Below are 22,245 nucleotides of genomic sequence, written 5' to 3' on the forward strand. Positions count from 1 at the left end.
GGCCGTGTATAGTTTAAACAGCTCTAAGAGTGAATCAAAGTCGGCATAGTTGGGAAGTTCTTGACCGTGGGTCATCATCATAGCAGTATTTGTTGTAGGCTTTCCTTGTAGGTGAAAATTTTGTACGTTTACGGAGAAGGAGATCGTATTAACTCAATCACTCCATCATTCGAGCTATTTATAAATACGGGTTCGTGTGTGTATAATGGCTACGCCTAACTATTTTCTTGTACCAAACAAGTGCTTACTCTTAGTCCGTAATCCGACGTGAGTATAATATTGTAGTTATGGCCTCAAATAACCCGTTTTCTTGTTATGCCGTGTTACCGTAAAAGAAAACAAAGCATGTATATTATTGTTGATCTACTGTTTCAGAGAAGTCTCGATGCCACATGCGTGCATTTTACTTCGCTTTTCAACAGCCACGATAAAGCAAAAACAAGGATCCTTTTTTTTAGAATCCTTGCCTTATACTGTAGCTTACACTAGACACCACCATTTCAAAGGCCCTAGTAAGCGGATTCAAGCCATCAACATAGTGATCTTATCTCAAATTTATTCGATTGCACATAATGTTTAACCAGCAGTACAGAGCTGATAGAGGTATTTATCTGCGGCATACACGGCATCAATTCTGGTGCACGACCTTACTGCGCACTACGAGCTGCATAGAAGTATCCAACATATGTTAGAGCGCTGGTTATAGTAGAAGTAGATCCTCAAATTGAGGTCCTGCTCTGTCTAGACTCATGCATGGGCAGGTGCTGCAATGCTATTTTCAACATATATGCCTTCTTGTATCTACTTCATCACTGCATTACCACTGTACCTCACCATTTATTTTTTAAAATGATGACACACTCGATTAAAATACTGTCACAGATCAAAATGAGGATATCGAATCATATTGTTTTCTCTTTGGTTGGTATCGCAGTGGTAATTGTTGTTAGAGGAGGAAAACATCCACCAGTAACAGCATTGATATGTTAAGGGTATCCTCTTCCTTTTTTTTTTGGTCCGGGGCTGCCATCACCACCTCCCATATTTTGTTTTCTTAATTTAAAGGGTCATGCTTTGACCAAACAACATAAATAGCAAACCAAGGGTAGGCATTTGAAATATATTTAGCAACGCTAGTACTTGGAGTTCAGCCACCGTGTCCTTGAAAGCGATGCTATGTAGTTTCCATATATAGACTCAAATTGAACATTACTATATCATTCTTCCTTTGTTTTCTTCGCCAACTGTGCCTTAAAAAATATAACCCTCTGCGAATATACGTAACATACAATTTAAATGTTGTGCACTTCCTTACTTGTATGTTGAATGAGCATAGACTACATACTCGCGTGAGATGTGTGAGATTGACTTTGTTTACATTAATAGTTTATCACTCATGCTGTTCAATCAAAATGCAGTTTATCAATGTGGTCACTTAAGCTTAAAAATGATAGATTAATTGGGGGTGTTGCGTGTCTTCACATGCTGGCGATTTTTTGAGACATATCCACTCGGCGGATTTAATTACATAACCTCTTGTATTGTGTACCTCTTCAATCGGCGATACGGCTCTAGTCGCCTTTTTTGAACACATGTTATGATTGAGTTTTCCTCAAAGGAGTATGTTTTTTTAAAGAGATATATAACAATAGAAAAAGCAATAATAGATGAGAAAGAACAGGTTGATTACGACTATTTAGAAATTTCTTCATATATAATGCATGAGGAGGCAGACTCCGCCAAGGTAAAGCTTTTTCTATTCATTACGCATCTATAATCCTTCCCCATTTCAAGTCTTTCAAAACGTCGTCCCTACTCGTACCCATCGCAGTCTCCCTCATCAAGGAAGTCATGTGGAGCAAATTGCTTCATTTCACGGTTGATGCCGTCCTTGTGTCCACATTGCTAGCTGGTGTTAAACGCACCACTGGACTACAGTAAGGCTGAGTTCCTGCTCGAGACGAGTTAGATATTTCTGTCTTTGCCAAGAAAATATAAGCTAACGATGATGATAATGATACTATCAACAGGCCAGCCATTTCCAAGATCCAAAACAAAGAGATCCGTGGTTATTTAGAAAGCTATCTGAATGTTGGAGAATATATACTAGACACTACAATATTGATCATGAACAGCTCCTCTTACTTTGAACGAAAATAATAACCCTACTATATATCCCAGCCTGGACCACGTGAAGTATGAAGAAATCATCGGAAAAGGAGAGAAACATATAATAGTTTGATCTCGCAGCGCGAACCACAGAGTATTTTGGAATAAAATACAAACTTTTTATTACAAGTTCTTTATTTACTATTAGAATATTATGATTCTTTAGATATCGCGTACACGCTCCACCCTGCCACATTCTTGTAAATGATTCCCTCGATATTTAATCAAATATTCGCCGTTGGGCCGTGCAGTAACTGTTTTATTGACAGGACAGCCCTACGGAAAAAAAAGTGAGATGATACATGTTAGTGGGATAGAGAAAAAAAAACAGAGGGGAGTAAGCTCCGCAAGTAAACACTCTCCACCACACGGAACAAAATCCGCGAAATCCAGCCATTTCCCGACCGCTAATCATACCTTGTTGCTGTTGGAGCATTTGTAGTAGATGCTTTTGCAGCCCGTCTTTTTTTGTGTAGTGTTTCCGTTATTTTTCCAAAAGTAATCGTCTTGGTACGGAAATTCTCGGGTCTCTACTATCTTTGTGATGGCCTGCATCTCTCGTCGTTTTCGTGGTCGTTCTTCGTCATCATCGTCTTTGTTACTGTTACTACTGCTGCCATTGTTGCTGTTCTGGTTGCCGTTATACATGGAATCTGGTGATGGGTATGAACTTATTGTATAGTGATAGAGAAATTATAGTGTCAAATTTCGTCAAAACATAGTACTCACAACAGCACGTAGACTAGAATTAGTACTTACTGCGATGGTGATGCGGGAGGGGAAAGTGATGCTGTTGACGGTGGAGGAGGTGGCGATTGCTGTGTACCCATGGCTACCATGGCAAATGCAGCCGAGTTTCTCCGTCGCTGGTGATCCATGATAGATTCTTCAAAAGACGAGGAAGTTGATGATGATGATGACGATGATGAGAAGGATGAAGATGACATACGACGTTTAGATGGGATAGCGCTGTTGTCGTGATGATGATGGTGTGGACAAGTGACAGCAATATTACTGGCAGTAGTAGTAGTAGAAGAAGAAGAGGCTTTTCTACGAAGGTTAAGATCGAGTTCTTTCATACGTAGTTTGGCCTCCTCAGTCCTTCGTTTATCTTCTTCGACTTTGCTAGCCAAAATTAGTTTTAAAAGCTCGGGTTGTGCTTTGTATTGTTGGACGAGGTCTTGTAGATCAAACGAATCGGATACAGAAGACAACTCGCTCGACTGAGATGACATGGACCGTCTCCTCCGTCTGTCGGTTGCACCCGTGCTAGCAGATGTTGATGATGTAGCAGAACTGTGATGGTATTCGGATGTATTATGGTGTTGCATGCTTATTTTTTATTATGTGATTTGTGTACAGATATGACTTGTGCAGAAGATGGAGTGGAAGAAAGAGAAGTGAGAAGGAGTAAAGAGAAAAAGGGAATAAAAAAAAGAAGTGATTAAAAAAAAGGAACGGGTTGTGTGTGCTTATATAAGTTTGTGGGGAAAAGGCAAATCATGTAATAAGCTTCATTGTTCGAAAAAGATTTTTTTCCCATGTTGAGCGTTTTCACTTGTGCTGGTTTGTAAAATTCAAGGAGGAGGTGGAGTATGCTGCTCTCTGCATTATTGGAATGGCGTCCAATGATTCCTATCATTGCACATGAAAATCCCGTGCAGATTTGGATCTCATTAATAGCTCGATTCCGTGATCACTCTTGGTTTCCCCGTCGTTTTCTCTCCCTCGCTCCTTGTTGCGCTCTCTCTCTCCACACACACATTGCTGTTATTACTATAGTACACAATCTCGTTGCTCTTATCAATTAATTCCTTTTTTGTCTTTTAAAAAATCTCACAAGCATAGAGCTTAATGGATGATTTATTATTACTTGTAGCTAAAGAAATAGTAGTATGACTGGATAGAGAGTGAAAGAGTGTGCAATAAATGTAGACAAAAGTGTTTCGGTGGTCTCAACAGTTTCGGACATAGCGAAAAAAAGCAGAAGGGTGAGCGAGGAGGAGAGAGCTTTCGGAATGAGTAATAAATCATGTCGCGGGGACCGGAACGAATGGGCTCACGTGTAATGTGTTTTTGCCCGGGCTGTGTCCCTGTTGTTACAAGGTCCTTTCTGCATTTGCTCTACAAATTCGCTGCATTTTCAATGACAAAGCAGCCCACCATTCGGAGTTCGCTATAGGCCAAATTCTCCCAGGTTCGCCCGATTCCTCCCTTGCCTTTGCCCCCCTCATTTATTCTTTTACGTTTGACAGCGCTCATGTGAAAAAAAAATTATTGAGTCACTTTCTCACTTCCCCCTCGGATTTGCCCGCCATAGTACACCATACCAGCAAATGCCCTAGCAACAATTGCTTACTCTGCTACCAAGGAAACAGCTGCTACGCTACATGGCTGCTATGGAGACCCAAATTGAAAAAAATCATGTCCGGACAGTAAGCAAAGTATCAGGAAAAGCCTAAAAGATTAGCCATTTCTCACTATTACCAATAGCTTAATCCGATTTACAACCAGCGAGACTCTGAGCGAGATGCCAAGGAAAAAAGATAATGGCGGACCACTAGCCCGCGCAAAATTGTATGAGGATGATCATTGTAATATGTATCCGTCTAAACACAAAACCAAGGAGAAAGAGAGAGAAAGGATACTTATTGTGGGGTAACAAGAATATATACAAGTTTATATATACATCGCCAACATTCATAGCTTAATGTAAATCATTTTTTTATCTACATGAACCAAGGATCTCTCTCTTTCTTTCTCTTTTCTCTGTTCCGTGGCTTAAACCCCTCATTCTCCTTTTGTAGATCTACAAAATGCCCAACTTGGTTCGTTTTAGCACCAAAAAAGCACAGGCATTATGCTTTCGCACTTGCCTCCATAGCCGTGCAAGAAAGTGAATCTTGTGTGTAAATGCCTCTCACACTCTCTCACTCCTTGGTTTTTTCTTGGCTCCGATCAGCTTATTGTTCTTTTGCGTTAACACGAATAAAAACGAAAAATAACCTTATCCCCTCCCCCAAACCCACAAATACCATTACCGCCGATACCGACATCACCTCCTTAATACCGATATAACATGTTGCCTGGCCTTCAGGGCGCGGTATGTATGTGTATGTGTGTGTATATGCCAAAATGGTAAAACTGCTTCTCCAAGTAGAATATATAAATATAGTCAACTATGTCCCTACATAATATTCTAATTTCTTTTCTTTTCTCTTTTCTTATTTCTTTTCACATCTTACATTTTTCAAGTCGATTACTTAGCAACACCTGAAGCACGTATATATCCTTCATCATTATTAAGCAATTATGCAGCAAAAAAAGCGAGGTCTCTTCCGAACTACAAGTCGGTTGCTTCTACGTAAAAAAGATGATGACCAATTAGCTGTCGAAGCGGCGCTCGCAAAAGCCAAAGTGGCCGTTCTACATGATTCCGCCGGCAATATTGACCATGCCATTGCAGCATATACTGAAACCGTCGAGTTACTCTCTCAAGTCAAAGATAAGGCATTGATTAAAATTGTAAGTTCCTCCGCTTATGAATCTTCCTTCTGCCTCTGATATATAAACTTACTTTTTTTTTTTCAAAACACGAAACGAAACCAAATAGCATGATACCTATGCTCAACGGATTAAGGTACTGGCTGCTAGTAATAATGGCGGTAGTGGTAGTATCAGGCCACAACAGCAGCAACAGCACACGGATGACCCGGCTCCGTCCTTATGCATGACAGCAGGTGGTGAAGAATCCGATGGTTCACAACCGCCAACTCCATCGTCTACCTCCTCCATCACTGATCGTTGGGTCATTCGCAATTCACCTTCGTCATCGTCTACTACTACTACTACTTCAACAACCTCTTCTTCTTCTGGTAATCGCAAAGAAGCTTCGGCTACTACTATTTTGAACGAAGAAGAAAAAAAGATTCCAGCTACACAACAACCACCGAAACTATTCTTATCGTCCTTACCAACAACCACCATATCTACTGAAGACGACGTAAACGATCACGATGATATTGTTGAGCAACAGCACAAACCAACAACAGCAACAACAACGAATCAATCATCGTCAAAATCATCATCATGTTGTACATCCTATTATTGGGCCATGATGAAGCGATTAAAGCAAAGCATGGTCCAAGGCGGCTATATCACCGACAGACTCTATGTGCCCAAACAATTATGGTACAACCAGCAGGGCAATTCAACATTACCAAATCTCGACCACAAACTGGCCCTGGCAGAGCATTTGCTCGGCATCTTGAAAAGCCTCAAGCAACAACAGAGCTATCATCAAAAAATGGACGCCATGAGGACCATGAAAGCCCTTCAGGCACTTGAAGAAGCATTGATTAAGGCACCTTGCTCTTCCATACCACCGATGGCGACGGCAGTCCACTCTCCATCTTCTTCTTCTTTACCCCATGGAATGACAACGACGATCATCAATAACACGACTAAAAAATGGCGCGCTTCTTTAGGGCGCCAGGTAAAATAATTTATCAAATTTACTGTTATTGCTTCCCCCTACCTTTGTTTCAGATCGTAATATTTAACTTGATTTTTCTCATATAGATACAAGCGGCTTCTGCATGGAAAAATAGCAAATTTGTCGATCGTATACGACCGGATCATCACACTGCACCAAAGATGATGTACGTAATAAAAGCCCGTGTTACTGGGCTACTAGTAGCAGTAGTAGGCCAAACATTGTGCTATTTACCAACAAGAAGATATATATTAGTTGTACTCATAGCAACACGATGTGTTTTTCATTATAGTGACGATCGATACCACATGTACATCCGTACTTTGATCAAGCTTTTCTCCGCTGCACAAATCCTTGGTATGTGTATATTTTATGAAACCTTAAAAACCGTCTACCAATACTAAGGCGTAGTATATATATAGTTGTATACACTAACCTCGTAACATATTTTATTTGTATGTAGATGCATGGCATGCCGAATATTCAATGGATCGGAATACCTCAATACACCAACAAATCCTCGTTAAAATCGAACTATGTGCCGACATGTTGGGCCACATTGTGTGCACGAATGTATTGAACGACTTTAAGATCTTATGGGAAGCCTGGGTTGATCGCGGCAATCAGTATATGGATGATTGATAATTGATTTTGAAGATGATATAACTGTAATATGTATATTTTAAAAAAACAGGATGAGGATATATAGAAGAGGGTGTGTTGTTTGTATACATATATATTCCTTCGTTCTTCTTTTAAACCACCACCACTACTACTATCACTGCTATTTACTTCTACTTCTTTGTGTCCCCCAACATACATCTCGTTTCTATTTGTATTAAAGAAAATAAAACTCCTGACAAAATAAAGACTCGACTGTGTGTAATTCTTATTATTTACGTCCACCACCACCTCCCATTCCTGCAGCTGTCGTTTTCCGCGGTGCTACCCGTGCAGTATGACTAGTGGCACGCATGAAGTGTTGTTGAGCACTGCTGCTTGTACTACCAGTGTTGTTGTGATGTTGATGGTTTAATCCATTTCCGTTGTTACCGGTTCGTGGATCGTTTCCCACGTTACCAGTACCTGTTCCATCGGTACCACTGCCACCACCACGTTTGTTTAATAGACCACTACTGGTACTCGTAGTGCCCGTGGCATTGCTGCCAACTTTGGAATTATTGATCGTGCCACTGCCATTGCTGATACCATTGCTAACAAGGTTGTTGTTGCTGCTATCGTCACGATAATTATGGAATGAGGGTTCGCCTACTTGTGTTTCATCAGCAAAAATAGTTTGCAAAGAGCTTTGTTAAGATATATATAATTTAACGTACTGTTATATCGGGATCTTCGGGATCGGCCATTGCTGCTCCGGGGTATATTTTGCATTGCTTGTTTTCTTTGACGTTCATGTCGTGATTGTACTGTTTTAAAGTGTTGTAGCAGTTCTTGGAACTTGATGCCATCTTCATTGGTCTTTGATGATTTGCTTGTCCCTCGTAGTTTTGTTGTCGATGGTTCTGTTTGAGGTATGCTATATCCATTGTTCTTGACTGAGTATGTGTGCTATACTGACGAAACATACGGAGTCAAACATTTACCTTTTATTTGGCATCATATGGAAAAAGCCCAAGGAGGAGACGCTGCTCAACCGGTTCCGCAAGGTTGAGAATGCAGATGATTGTGGCAAAAGCATCAATATACCATACAGGCATTTGAACAAATAGGGATGTTTTTCAGGTTCAAGTAGTTGCAACCGTAGATCTACAGCAACCACAACAAAGACGCCAAAATCATGTTAGCCTTTAATCCCCTGCAGAACACCCATTTAATGTCCAACAACAAGAAAAACAAACAACTTACAGGTAAACACTGGAGATTCAAGTAACTGTACCAACTTGTCAACTTGGATCAACATGCTCACAGTGATCTCAAGCTCGGCACTGCATGAACTTAATGTTAACCTCCTTATGCAAGAGCGAAATGGGGGTCGTTGCTGTTGTAGGAGTAGGGTTGATGAATTGAGAATGGTTTAAACTTACAATATTTGAAGCATGTTGGCAGCATGCTCATACGCTTGGGCCAACAGACACAACGAAAACGTTGCTACTGCATTATGGCACCATGATCGATAAAGCGTAATAAACAGACGTTGACCATCCTATACATAATGTTCATTTTGAGTAGTCCGTACCACTTTCTTCTTGTACCCTCTTTCTTTGCTCTGTATCGTATAAATGATTCAATGATTATATATACACACACAAACCTTGTGATCCAGGTTACGTAAACGCTTCCGTAAATCAGACAGTTCAGAAGCGGTGATTAGTATTAGATTCAAGTTCTGTACCATAATGCTTGCAAATTCCAGATCCTATTACATACACATACGCCTCAATCAGTATTTTTTTGTAATAGTTTACAAAAAAAGCCCTTTTCTACATCTCTACATTGTTCTACCTCGTCATTGCCGAGAATATCAGCGATTGTGGTATATATCCGTTCAGGGTCCAAGCTTAGACATAATTGTCGAATAATCAAACTGCCTCTGGTTTCAAGCAAATCACGATCAGTGCTAAACAAGGAAAGCAAGTTGGTCATGAAATGGCGAAAGTATTCATGATTAGAATGTGATGATATTTGCGCCAAAAGTTGTAGGTCGCGTCGCACCACCTAGTGGAGAAAAATATTAGGTGAATGTTTATGTTGATGTATCGCTTGTTTACGTAAACATAAACAGATCTATCTGAACCTTCCTCTCGAATCTCGTGTAATCCAACAACGTGTCTTTCATTTTCCTTCAACTTACCTCATCGGAAGAGTCCGACAATGTTTTTAGTAGAGCTGGGAACGTGCCGTCATCGGATGCCAGGATCTAGATATGTAATACCATTAGCTCCCCTTAACACTATATAACTATTTTTTAAAGGCGCATTTTCTTTAATTTTACCTTGGTTGGCGCTTTTTTGTGCAACATTAAAAGCCATTCCAGACTTGCCACTCGAGTATCCTTGTTTTCATTCAAGAATTGGAGTCGTAGGTTAGATACCGTCGCCTGGTAGTCAAAAGGTTCTTCGTCCACTGATCGATCTTGAGGTGGAGATGCATCCACATCCAGATCTCCTGAAATATCTGTTTCTTGTTGCTGAGGCTGTTGGTCCGTGGGTGCTGTAGTAGTCGTAACAGCAGCAGCAACACTAACGGGTGCAGCGGTTACAGCACCAGATGAAGGAGAGCTGTTTGCCTTTACCGCAGGTGGTGACGACGACATATCAGCTGTTGTTGTTGTTGTTGTTGTTGACTGAGTAGATGCCTCCAAAACGAGCCTCTGGAGATTCTCGTTCGTTTCTTTCGCTGTTGTCTGAATCACCAATGTAGGATGCGCCAAACACGGCAATACAGCCAAAATAATTCTAGGCGTGAATTGGATTACCACATCCTTAGCAATCGAAATAAACTCATTCATCCATTGCAAAGCTGTACGTTGAATATCTTCTTCGGGCGAGCTCAAATGCTGAACGAGCGTTTCGACGATCCTATCATACTGAACAATCACGCCTTGGCCTGGTACATAGGTACCTTTTCCACTACTGCTATGACTACTAATCTCTTCGTCCGCATATGAGTCATTGTTGTCGCGCACAGCTGCTGCCTGCTTGATTTCTTGAAGGAATTCACCCAACAGAACACTCGTAGCAACTCGAACGTCACGGCTTGGATCGCTCAAGCAATGTAATAACCCGTCCAGAAATTCGGGCAAAAACGAAACAAGTTCGAGATCCGGGATTGAGTCAAGTACCGAAATCCACGAGACGAGGTATTGTCGAGTAAATGAGTTTTTCACATAGATTCGTTGCTTGAGCACCGGAATAAACCGAGGTAGCGAGAATGCCGTGTTGCGTGGCAATGAGCGTGGCACGACCAAATCATCGGTCTCTTGTTCGGATTCAGGTGGGTTGTATGGTTCCTGATGCGGCGATACGTATGTTGTCGAGAGTTCGGATACAATGTCCTTAATAAGTCGATCCAGTAGATCAGCTCCGTTTTTCACTGTCAATGTTGGATCCGCTGCTAGCTATGGAAACAAAATAACAATCGCAGTTTTAGTGGATTTATATGCTGGCGTATCATGTGCCACAACCAAAGTAGAAGTGGATCATACTTTGCATAGAGCGTCAAAAATGCTGTTAAAGAACCGTAAAACTTCGCCCTTGGCCACCTTGGCAATGTTGTACATGCTTTCACATGCATAGTAGCGTACTCGCGAATCTGGGAGACCGAAACATGACAGGATCGGTGGAACAATGATGTCGAGGTACGGGGCAACGGCCTATTGACAAAGTATAAAAAAAAGCCGCATCAGAAAGAATCGTATTCCTCCGTCCAAAAAAAAAAATAACGCAGCAACCGCGCCGTTGCTGGTGCCGCCGCTCTTTTCCTTCTCCGTCACTCGTTGCTCAGCTATAACACACACACGCACACAAAGTTCGCATAATAAAAGCACGACTTACAGGACCAAGAGCAATTGCTGTAGCTGCTAACCCAATCAAGCCGCCATTGCGTGCATTTGAATTGTTATTATACACAAAGTCTTGTACAAGAGTATCGATAATTTCGGTAATGTGAGCTGGGGTCGTTTCATTGTCACGTACAAGTCTATACATATAGAGGTCAGCTCTCTCTCTTTCTCTCTTTGTATATTAAAAGGAAACAGAAAGGTGTGTGTGTGTGCGGCAGTCAAATGAACCTTTCAATTTCTAAAGCGGCGGATTTGCGTTTATCATAAATTTTGTCTGTAAGCCCTCGTACAAGATGGGCCGAGAACAATGTGGCATCCATTCGTCTTTGTAGTGGTGGTGGTGGTGTTGCCACTGATAAAAATAAAAGGAATAGGGGTTGGAGGAAGACAAGAAAAAAAAAGTAAATGTGGAACCGGAAGCAAGGGAAACGGAGATAGGCAGACACACACCTCTCTCAGTATGCAAAAAGAGAGGAACACAAAAAAAAGGGTTCCGCGATGTGAGCGTGTGTAACGTCACCTACTGCTCTGTCATGTAAGGAGTTGGGCGTGCATGTTAATTTTAATTGTGTTGACCTTTTGAGGTATGCCATGGGCACGGCATGACTTCTTGCACTATTTATATTGCTCGCTTTCTCTATTGTGCATTTAATATCCAATAGCAGCATCACATGTTTACCAACGTCAGGCATATGCAGCGTATACTATATACTGCAGGATGAAAGACATCAGCCCGTGTTCTTGTCAATCCCAGTTAGTAGCAAGTACCGTAATCGACACTTTCAAAGGTTCTCTTTTAAGCCTTTCGAATGCTGACATATATCTTGTATTTAGAATGGGGTGTTGAGGCACCTGCATGCTACATACATACCCACATGATTTTTACTATTGTATATATAAGCATAAGACAGCACATATTTTTTGAGGAAGCATACACACTTTGTTTGATACAGTTCAAATTTGCTTTGGAAAACATAGAGGGCCAGCATGACCACCTCCGTAAACCATCAAGACTTGAGTGCCAAAGACAAATGGATCGCCGTTATATACGACGAAATCTGCTTTGCGACCATGACGCAAAACACCGACTGGATCAGGGTTCTCTGGTCGATCCAAATTGAACATTTCGGCCACGTTCCAAGTAACCAACCCAATAGCATCCTCAACCGACAACTGATGGTTATGTGCCAAGTTCCACCCAGCTTCCCAAATCAGGTTGCGTGCATTGCCATCCTCCATATCTGTGCTAGCCAAGCCTACACGGACGCCACGGCGTACCAAGATGTCAAGGGCCGTTTCTGGTGTCATTGGTGGACCTGCCAAGCATAAGCGCTCTTGCCAGGTGCCTGGGAAGCAGCGTGCAGGCTTCAAGATTACGGGGATATCCATGACAGCCAGATGGTCGGCAACCAGGTATGATTCAGCACCGCCTAAAATGATGAATTGGATGGAGCCCTTGGATACCAATTGACGCTTTAACTGGACAATGGACGCTATCTCGTCTTTGTCGTTTGCTTCTACAACGACTGGAATCAGGCCTTGTGCGGCGCGTGCAAAAATACCGTTATTGTCGCCAGGAGGAGAGCTGAGTAATTCTCGAATTGCAGCGATCTGTTGAGAGACTGTAAGCTTGCCTAATGAATGATGATGTATTGTTTATGATAAGTAATCATTCTATTGTTTGGAACACCATTTTTTTCAGCTCTTCTTTTTGTACCTGCATGGCTAATAGCGAAATGCAAAGCTGCCTCTTCTTTGATAAAAGTGTCGTTTGCATCGAGGACTAATAAACGATATGGAGTTAATAATAGGCAAAAAGAGAGGGATTTTGACTGCTTACAAGTATTCTTGACACCCGTTCTGAAGGCAACAGTTACACCTGCCAACAATGACGAGTCAACTAATGGCTGCGAAACCGAAGTAGTAACGCCTGCCTTGAATGCCTTTTGGAGATGCAAACTATCCAGTTTTAATCCGTCCACTGCACGAGCAATCTTTTGAGCCAAGTCTGGATCTGCAACATCATTCTCTGCGTAACCATCCAAAGTAGTTGGCTCTGCTTGGATTTCACCGAGTCCAAGCGAAATACCGCTTGACACAAGACCCTATAAACATAAAATGAACATATGGATAAAGCGTTATGTTGTGTCACTTTCAAAGCAATTAGTGATAGGATAAGTGGGAATGGGCTTACAGGAATGACAACGGCACCGCCCATTTCAAAGACCGGGCTAGACGAGGGCCACTCAATATGATCACGATCGCACTCATCACCAGCACATGCCACCTGACCATCCTTGACAACAAGATAAACAGATCCACTGTATGTCTGTTCAGGACCCATGTACAGACGGCTGATATTACGCAATACAAATGAATCAGTGTTGGGTGAGCAGGCTTCTTCCAAAATGACGGGGTTATCCATTCCATGATCTTCCAATTTCATTGTTCCGCTTGATGGTACAGGGAGCCAATGTCGCATTTCAGGATCTTCTTTCTCTTCAAGCACTTTGTCTTCTTCTTCCAAAGTTGACTTATCGCCGTCTTGTTTATCTTCCATCATTTCATCAACGTGCTTGGTCCATGATGTTTGATAATCCAGCTCGATGCCATCCACAATCACCTGTTTGGGTCGGGCACCGAGTCGCAGTGGATGCCGTTCCCAAATAACAATATCAGCGTCTTTACCCGGCTCAATGCTATAATTGTCGTTATGCGTTTAACCTTCAATATCCTAATTTAGTATCTCCAAATTCAGTACAAACCTTCCTACACGATGGCCGAGACCTAATGCATTTGCAGGGACGCTTGTAAGTGCGGCCAATGCTTTGTGCTCATTGAAACCATAGTGATATGCTTTCTGGGCTTCATGCAACAAGTCTCTCTAAAATATTGTTTATACTTGGTGAGAATCAATGCTATTAACCCACTATTATCGAATGGCACACTAACCGCATTCATGACGGGATGGTCGCTCTTGAAAGCCACAGGAATACCAGCTTCTGACAAGATATTCGGTGCATTCACATTCTGATCCATTGCTTCTTGTTTGTATCCCCACATATCTAATAAATGTGTATACCCTGATTTTAGAGCCTCGATTCTATATACTACTATACACATTTACTGAAGTTTACCTGCAAAAGTAGCAACTGTGATGTTTGTCTTTGCTCGCTTGAGTACTTCAGGCACTTGCCAAGCGCTGAGTGCGTGATGGAACGCTGCAATTTCAAAATCAAACTCGAGCGAATGCTGTACCATAGCCTCTAGATCTTGAGGCAAATAACAATGGACGTTTAGCTTGACTTGATGTCTCAGTAGTGCTACCAGACTCTCTAATTTGAGTGATTCTGGATAGCGTTCGGAAAGGCGTGTCATTCTGTCTTGATCGCTAATGTCATCCAATGTCTTGTTGATGCGTTGTGCGGCGTCACACCAATCATCCTGTTTTCGCTTGAGGTTTTGAGCTTCTTCAAATCGATGTCGGAACAGGTACGCTTCACCCATTCCTGCATTTGTACATGCGCAACGAGCAAAGTTACATGATTATGTTCTGGCAACTCGTATAAATTATATATAGAATCCCTTACGTGTCATTGGCATTCGGTTAAAGACCGCACCATACCATGATTTAGGGTTCTCTCCACAGGCCATTTTCATGTACCGCCATATTTTCTCATTGTCTTGTTCTTCGTCGACACCGGCTGTGATCAGCATGTCCTGGTTCGACAAAGTGGGAACTGGACGTAACTTGATGACAGCAGCTTCACCGCCCATGAGATTGCCCGATCCTGGCAAAACTAATGATGTAGTAACACCACCACTGGATATGATTTTGATTGCGGGATCGCTTGGATTGATAGCGTCAATCACTCGGACCTATATAATACATGTTTGGCGTACTCAATATCGCATGATATATCAAGGAAACTGTATAATGAGCTCTTACATAAGGAGTAGTTGGATGTGTCATTTCATTTTCATCCGCCAACGCGTCCAATCCGGGGAAACTAGCGGCAGTAGCGTGTGTATGCATGTCAACAATACCGGGACTTACGACACGGCCAGCTGCATCAATCACTCGTACGTTCTCGTCGTCCTCAGGCACCTCAAGCCCGTGTTGGACTTTAATGATTAAACCATCTTGGATTAAAATATCACCGTCAAGATAACGGTCACCCAGCCAAATATGACCATTTTTTATCAGCAGTTTTGAGTTGCTAGGACCACGGGGGTTTCGTTGACGTGGTAAGGACGAACCGCTATCACTACTTTTATTGCTGCTCGTTGACTGCTGCTGTTGCTGGTCGACGTCGTGCTGTTGGCATTTTGATAAGCCGTATTGAAATGACGTGTATGAAATGCCGGGTGCTATCACAGAACCTCCTTCACCGCCCCAAAGGCCTTGTGCATTCACGCTGGTTACGAAAGTGCTGTACTCGTCATTGTTTGGTAGTTGTGAGCCCAGGTAAATACTCGTAACGCCAAACACGGTCAATGCAGCCGCAATTAGACCGAGTCGTGTTGAAGACTTTTTCTTGTAATACGGTGCTGCTGAGAACTGTTGTGATGGGTGGTCCAACAATGGTTTGTAGGCATCACTGCTGTTTGTTGGTAGCCCACCACTTTGATATCGCGTCGTCATAGTGGTTGTAACGGGAAGAAAAGAAGAGAAAAGGGGCTGTCTCCGCTGGTGTTTTCTCGACACGCACTACTGAATTGTCTCGCATGAACCCGCTGCAGCTCCTCCCCCCGCCCCGTCTGTCGTTACTGCTACACAGGCCGAGATAACGGCGGTGTACCGTATTAGGCAAAAAACACTCTTTTTATATCGCATCCGGTTCAAAGATAGCGCAATTATTGATAATAACTTTGCCTGTCTAGGTGCTATTTCGTATTTGATATCAAGTGTACTGCCAACGACTTCCACTGTCCTATATTACATTATAACACGTACTATACTATGTAGGCAACCACTGTAGATCAATCTGAAACATTACAGGCACATCAATTGCAATGTTTGCTTACTGTTACTACGCCCAAGATGCACCGAACTTTGCTCTTGTTCGCCAAATATGGCGACATGCCAAATGTTCTGTTTAAAAAGCCACCATCAAGCTACAAAGTTTATGAAAAGAACAAGCACTGCTGCATCGAAACAGGTGGATGAGAATCTTATACAGACGTAAAATTCAAGAACAGCTCTATTTGATACCATATAGCAAAACTTACTGATATGTACAGGATGAAGACGCGTAAAAATACGTGTGAACTTTACGTTTAAAATCGGCTCATCCTAAGCTTCAGCTGGGAGCAACATCGCATATATGGTTTAACCAATACATTCATTTGGTATAAACGGTCAACAGAAGCATAAGCAATTTTATTTTAGAGATAGCAGACACTTTCCCTTCTGCTGAGATTTCCATAAAAAAATATCTACTTGAGTGAACAAAAAATTCCTGCGTCGCGTTCTTCTTTCAAAACATGTTTCGACAGATTACCCGTCGTTTTCACGCATTAGCAAGTTCAAAACCTTTCACCATTACACCCGAAATTCAGAATGCCCTTGCAAAGAAAGGACCCGTAGTGGCATTGGAATCCACCATTATCAGTCATGGTAAATAAGTAGGACACGTGTTTCATGTAACAAAAAAGGTAGTAAGACTGATAAAAAAAGTATAAATTGAAGGTATGCCCTATCCACAAAATGTTGAGACTGCACGCGCCGTTGAAGATATTGTTCGGGCTCAGGGCGCCATACCAGCTACTATTGCCATCTTGAAGGGCCAGGTGCATATAGGTATGATTTATTATAATCTTTACTACTGCTAATATAAACGTGGCACTGCTAATTCTCCTAAAAAAAGGTTTGGAAGACGAGAAATTGGAGCAATTGGGTAAGATGGGTGCAAAGGCACAAAAATCGTCCAGACGGGACCTGGCACTTATCCTTTCAAAGGTGAGAATAATACTTTTAGAAATACATTATGAGACTTATGGGGAAAAGCGCTGATGGATTTGAAAACAAAAAACAAAAGAGAGGATACGGTGCAACGACTGTCGCTAGCACAATGATTCTCGCTCGGGCAGCGGGTATTCCTGTTTTTGTCACTGGTGGAATCGGTGGTGTGCATCGAGGAGCAGATCAGTGTAAGTTACTATCCTGTTACTACTCCCCAAACCCGCCCCGGTGCGAAAAAAGAAAAAAAAAGTGTCATATTTTCATGATAGCGTTTGATATAAGTGCGGATTTGACAGAATTGGGAAGAACACCTGTTGCGGTTGTATGCGCAGGAGTCAAGAGTATTTTAGATATTGAGAAAACACTTGAAGTACTGGTAAGCTTAATGCATCATCAGTTGTTGAGGAAATAAACACTGAATCTCTCCTCCGTTGAACTTCAAAGGAAACTCAAGGTGTATCAGTCACAACCATCGGTGAACGACGGTTCCCTGCATTTTATATACCCGATAGTGGTTTCGATGTAAGTAGAATGTCATCTTTATTGGAACATCCAAAAGAAAGGTTTACCAAATACTTTGCAAGTAGAGCCCGAGTTGTGTTTATGATGAATCAGAAGCTGCTGAACTGATCTGTAAGTTTCAAAACAGCGGAAGTCTTCTTCTCATCTGACCTATCAAATTCCTTTTTTATGGATCCTTGTACAGATCACAATCATAGACTTGAGCTGAACAGTGGCATGGTCTTTGCTGTACCCATACCCAAAGAGCAAGCTGCCGATACACAATCAATTCAGAAGGCCATTGATACTGCTCTTGCTGAAGTCAGGTAAATGTGGGAAGAAGGGAAAAAAACATCGCCCCCTTCATCCTTTGAGCTTACTCAATGTTACTATTATTTATTCACAGATCGAACGGCATCAGCGGCAAAGACGAAACACCATTCTTGTTGAGGCGTGTCTCTGAACTAACCAAAGGCGAATCACTAGCAGCGAGTATGTCTACCGTAAACTGTGTCAGGCCATTCACTTTTCTATTTAAATAATGTTTGAATCCTATCATACTAACAGTGTTACAAATTCCTCTTTCATGACATTTGTCCTATCAATGATAGATATTGCTCTTATTAAAAACAATGCCAAAGTTGGGGCAAGGATTGCCGTGGAGTTGAGCAAAAGCTACACCAACTCTTGATTTGCTTTTTTAAAAGACTACATTACTCCACCCAACCTTTTAAAGAAGCATAGCATTACAGAGTGGCAGGTTCTTGTAATTTCCCAATGAAATTATTGCTCGTGGTTTTCAAAAAACCAATATCTGTTTCGTTGTATTTTCCAGAGAATAACTGCGTTGCTGTGCATTCAACTCCACATCAACGTACTGTACATACTACCATTTCTGTATATCTTGCCAGTCATCAACCATACGCGTCTTGTAATGTATTAGTAGTGGATCTAAACATGTACAGAGGCGCACCGCAGCACTGCTTTGATTTATATGCATGTATTGTACCACACGAGTGCAACGACTGCGCCTCAATTTAACGAGATCATCTTTAAAACCTGTAGATTGCGGGATAGAGTTCCTTCAATATTGTATTCCTTTTATTTACACTAAATCATGCCTGACCGTACGCTTGCTTTTGCCGAAACAGTGCTGCATGACGATACCACTGGCAACAGCACCGACAAGGATAGAATCACAGTATTGGCTACTCTTCTTGGTAATGGTGGCGATGATATCCATCAGACTTTTCCTCCACTCCCGTCGTTAAACCCCACATTACGCGATAACGATAATGAGTGGGAATTAATCGAACTTGACAGCCAGGACTATGACAAAGAAGACATCCTGTCATGCGATAGTGCTGATGATAGCAATAGCACTATGTGGATCGGTCGACGTACCTATGCGGAAACAGCAATCTGTGCCGGTGTGCATCACGATCCAATCCGTACAGCAATATCCAGTCCATCGACAAGAAATACAAAATCAAACGTGTATTGCCGCAGCAGCAATGATGCTATAGCACGTCGTGCATGGCACCAAGAAGAGAATGGACAATGTGACAGTCTCCTTTACGATCACGAATATGCAGATGACGATAGCAACGATCCATACTATCAGATTAAGTCCGTTCTAGTTCGAAAGCTTCATCACTGCAAGGTATCTCATTGTCGGCAAAGAAAAGCGCTTAAGACAGCATTTCGACATCACACTATAACATATCAAAAACAGCAGCAGCTACAGCAGCGAGAAAACAAACAACTTCTTTACTACGAAAATGCTCTGAAAACAGCACAGAAGTATTTGGAGACTTGTATAATGATTGGAGAACGACTGTTACCACATTATTATTTCACTGGACGCGACAATAGAAAACGCGCGCACGTTGTCCGGCTCACCAAAGACCATGGCTTATTACTTATGCACAATATCTATAAACACGACGGTCCCCCCAATAACTCAATGTATCTGAAACAAATGGAACAAGAGCTTGCCAATCCACACGTCAGAGAAATCATTTACGACTTGCTAGAAGATGTTGTTGGAAAAGCAATCGTACCTTGGGCATGGTCGGGGCATATGGACGATGCTACGATCAAGAGTTGGGGCGGAAGGGAGGTGAACTATGTCAGGTTTTATTACATCAAAATCTTATTCCGCATTTGCAGACAAAGGTCATTCCTGACTTGACGACGTGTTGTTATAGAGAACGGCAGAAAAGAATCCGAAATTTCGTTAGCATTTTACCCTTTTCTTCACTTAAATGTAAATCTTTATGTAGCATGACTCGCATGCAATACGCTCGATATATATTAGGAGAAGAATAAAAAGGTTGTTGCAAGTACATGTTGTATCTTATTTTCATGATGCTACTACTACTTTTTATCTTCTTGGTGTACTTTATATATAAGTGTCTACATTACTATTCTAAAAGAGAAGTTGTGGATGGAGGAGAGGAGGAGGAGGAGGGGGGGGAAGGGTATTGATAAATATAATATAAACTAAATTTATAAATCTATTACTGTTCTATTTTTTTAGTCTGTTGCTCCACTTGCTGTTTAGCGGTGGCAAGACGTGATGCACGCTGATATAGCCACAGCATGACAGCCAGCGAGTAATAATGCCACCAACTGGTCGCCAATGCCTTGAGCACCTGCCAGTTGAACCCGATCTGGGACAACTTGTTCAATAGATGGCGTCGTGTATCCAGCCAGACAGCCTTGGCGCAATAACGGCCCATAATCACATAGGTCAAATGATCGTCCTGGCTAACAGCAGCAGATGACGACGATGGTGTTCGAAGCACTTCATCAATATGACGGAGCAAATCACTCGTCTTTAATAACAACAGGGCGATCCGGGGCAAACGACTCAAAATATCCGCAATATCGACGAGGTATTCCATGGCACCAGCAGACATGCGCTTGATTTCGGCAGAGCTGCGTACAGTGGACAGGTTGGCAGAACTGACTGTTTCCCAGGCACGGCCAGTCAAGATCGATGCAAACAGTTGGTATGTATCTGTGCCGCCTACACGCTTTGCGTACTTTCGGATACCGTCTTCGTCACCACGTATTAAAGATGTCCATAACTGGGCGTAGTCGATGCGTAGTTGTTCGGGTAATGTGCGATACAGACCGTGGTCGATCAAAACAATGTCAAAGTTGTATTTCGAGTGCTTGGGATCTTTGGCAGGTCGGATGATAACATTTCCTGGATCTATATACATACATTTGATGTTTAGCATATCTTAATTTTCTGACATTCATACTTCCTTTTATACTTACGAGGATCACAGTGCACAAAACTATAAGGAGCAAAAACCAGCCGATTTAGTTCAATAGTTGACTCTTTCTAGCAATATCCTCTGATATTTAAGTAACTTTACCCATGCAAGAAGATCATTTTTGAGAATGCTTCCGTGAATTCAGCCGAGACTTGTGCAGGATTGATTCCATGCTGCTTCATGTATTCCAAATCATCAATACGCGAACCCTCGATAACTATCATGCATGTTTGAGTTTTTCTATCGCCCCCATATAGCACTGTAGAAAGAGAATTAACACTTACACTCCATGCAAAGGATTCGACGCTTTGCCCAAATCACCTCAGGCACCAACAAAGATGTACGACGATGCTTGATATCATCCGCAAAATTCTGACCGACAAGCTTTGAGTTTTGTGCCTCGTGAACGAAATCCAACTCTCTGGGCAACGACTCGCGCATCTCATCTGCCAACCAAGCAAATCCAAACTCGGGAAACGCCTTTTTAATGACATCAATGATAAACGACACGGTTTCCATATCGACACGACAAAACTCGTCCAAGACAGGATGTTGCAATTTGACCGCGACTTGTCTACCACCACTATTTTTCAATTTTGCCTTGTGGACTTGAGCCAACGACGCCACACCGATTGGTGTCCAGTCAAACTCGTCAAAGATATCCTCAATGGCTTCGCCATAGTCAGAAATAAACAATTGCCGCACTTGCTCCTCAGGTGTAGGGTCACAACGGTCCTGCAAGACAGACATGGTGTCGGTCCATTCCGGTGGTAAAATATAGACCATGGCAGATACATGCTGGCCAAGTTTTATGTAAATGCCACCGAGGGACTGTAGCCCCTTGAGAACCGTTTCGGCCGATCGTTTGTCACATTCACGTTTGGCAAGTTGATACGCTTCATCGCTCACGTATTCTTTGGATAGAAGGACTTTGTAATTGTAGGCTACTTTGCTACCGATCACGCCAGCTGTGCCGCATCGTTGTAGTGCAGTAAAGAGGTGTCGTGCATCTTCGCTGGTGTAGTACAGTGTCGTTGCAATGCCACCCACACCCAGCGTGGCTAGGCCTAGATACCACGGGAAGCCTCGTCTGTTGCGTTTTGTTGGATTGTTCGAATTTGAAGAAAAGTAGTATTGCTGTCGTCGAAGCGGCTGCCCCATTCGTTGTCGTTGTGCTGGCGCAGCCATGCGACATCGCGCTAGCAACCTGCTACCCGAAAGCATTATCGCTTAAGCTGAGTGAGAGGTTAACGAGAGGGGGTAGGAGGGTTGAAAATAAGGTAGAGAGACCTGAGCACAGACG

The 22,245-nt window shown here is 42.3% G+C and overlaps 8 protein-coding genes across 8 annotated transcripts; 4 read left to right on the forward strand and 4 right to left on the reverse strand.

The window, feature by feature from the left end:
* Window positions 1-1,851: 1,851 nt before the first annotated feature.
* BDB00DRAFT_777307 (uncharacterized protein) lies at window positions 1,852-2,160 on the forward strand (the record flags this gene model as incomplete). The annotated part of the gene is made up of 2 exons (XM_053120309.1): window positions 1,852-1,937; window positions 2,031-2,160. The coding sequence occupies 2 exons, from the start codon at window positions 1,852-1,854 to the stop codon at window positions 2,158-2,160; spliced, it is 216 nt and encodes a 71-aa protein (XP_052972281.1).
* Window positions 2,133-3,783, reverse strand: BDB00DRAFT_274335 (uncharacterized protein). The gene is made up of 3 exons (XM_053116747.1): window positions 2,929-3,783; window positions 2,587-2,839; window positions 2,133-2,445 (listed from the first exon to the last, which is right to left on the reverse strand). Exons 1-3 carry the CDS (start codon window positions 3,498-3,500, stop codon window positions 2,332-2,334), a joined length of 939 nt encoding a protein of 312 aa, XP_052972282.1. The 5' UTR covers window positions 3,501-3,783; the 3' UTR covers window positions 2,133-2,331.
* Window positions 3,784-5,735: 1,952 nt separating this feature from the next.
* BDB00DRAFT_274504 (uncharacterized protein) lies at window positions 5,736-7,620 on the forward strand. Its single transcript, XM_053116748.1, has 3 exons — window positions 5,736-6,664; window positions 6,751-7,021; window positions 7,128-7,620. Exons 1-3 carry the CDS (start codon window positions 5,900-5,902, stop codon window positions 7,304-7,306), a joined length of 1,215 nt encoding a protein of 404 aa, XP_052972283.1. The 5' UTR covers window positions 5,736-5,899; the 3' UTR covers window positions 7,307-7,620.
* BDB00DRAFT_885602 (vacuolar protein 14 C-terminal Fig4p binding-domain-containing protein) lies at window positions 7,557-11,506 on the reverse strand (the record flags this gene model as incomplete). The annotated part of the gene is made up of 12 exons (XM_053128423.1): window positions 7,557-7,933; window positions 8,074-8,201; window positions 8,269-8,431; window positions 8,531-8,610; window positions 8,710-8,828; window positions 8,937-9,041; window positions 9,128-9,340; window positions 9,477-9,542; window positions 9,618-10,742; window positions 10,830-10,997; window positions 11,179-11,323; window positions 11,415-11,506. 12 exons carry the CDS (start codon window positions 11,504-11,506, stop codon window positions 7,557-7,559), a joined length of 2,781 nt encoding a protein of 926 aa, XP_052972284.1.
* A 634-nt stretch (window positions 11,507-12,140) lies between these two features.
* Window positions 12,141-15,831, reverse strand: BDB00DRAFT_777303 (uncharacterized protein; the record flags this gene model as incomplete). The annotated part of the gene is made up of 9 exons (XM_053120307.1): window positions 12,141-12,820; window positions 12,904-12,969; window positions 13,027-13,291; window positions 13,381-13,885; window positions 13,952-14,070; window positions 14,139-14,251; window positions 14,324-14,695; window positions 14,777-15,065; window positions 15,136-15,831. 9 exons carry the CDS (start codon window positions 15,829-15,831, stop codon window positions 12,141-12,143), a joined length of 3,105 nt encoding a protein of 1,034 aa, XP_052972285.1.
* Window positions 15,832-16,592: 761 nt separating this feature from the next.
* On the forward strand, window positions 16,593-18,724 carry BDB00DRAFT_863666 (erwinia chrysanthemi IndA protein-like protein-like protein). Its single transcript, XM_053126133.1, has 10 exons — window positions 16,593-16,806; window positions 16,879-16,989; window positions 17,057-17,148; window positions 17,228-17,339; window positions 17,421-17,527; window positions 17,596-17,673; window positions 17,739-17,784; window positions 17,858-17,978; window positions 18,059-18,144; window positions 18,264-18,724. The coding sequence occupies exons 1-10, from the start codon at window positions 16,674-16,676 to the stop codon at window positions 18,341-18,343; spliced, it is 966 nt and encodes a 321-aa protein (XP_052972286.1). The 5' UTR covers window positions 16,593-16,673; the 3' UTR covers window positions 18,344-18,724.
* On the forward strand, window positions 18,633-20,010 carry BDB00DRAFT_274677 (uncharacterized protein). The gene is made up of 2 exons (XM_053116749.1): window positions 18,633-18,648; window positions 18,718-20,010. The coding sequence occupies exon 2, from the start codon at window positions 18,770-18,772 to the stop codon at window positions 19,844-19,846; it is 1,077 nt and encodes a 358-aa protein (XP_052972287.1). The 5' UTR covers window positions 18,633-18,648; window positions 18,718-18,769; the 3' UTR covers window positions 19,847-20,010.
* Window positions 20,011-20,174: 164 nt separating this feature from the next.
* On the reverse strand, window positions 20,175-22,103 carry BDB00DRAFT_777304 (ABC1 family-domain-containing protein; the record flags this gene model as incomplete). Its single annotated transcript, XM_053120308.1, has 4 exons — window positions 20,175-20,875; window positions 20,944-20,963; window positions 21,045-21,159; window positions 21,227-22,103. The coding sequence occupies 4 exons, from the start codon at window positions 22,101-22,103 to the stop codon at window positions 20,175-20,177; spliced, it is 1,713 nt and encodes a 570-aa protein (XP_052972288.1).
* Window positions 22,104-22,245: the final 142 nt, after the last annotated feature.

The sequence above is a fragment of the Zychaea mexicana genome (assembly GCF_025766255.1).
Source record: "Zychaea mexicana strain RSA 1403 chromosome Unknown BDB00scaffold_234, whole genome shotgun sequence".
Lineage (NCBI taxonomy): Eukaryota > Fungi > Mucoromycota > Mucoromycetes > Mucorales > Lichtheimiaceae > Zychaea > Zychaea mexicana.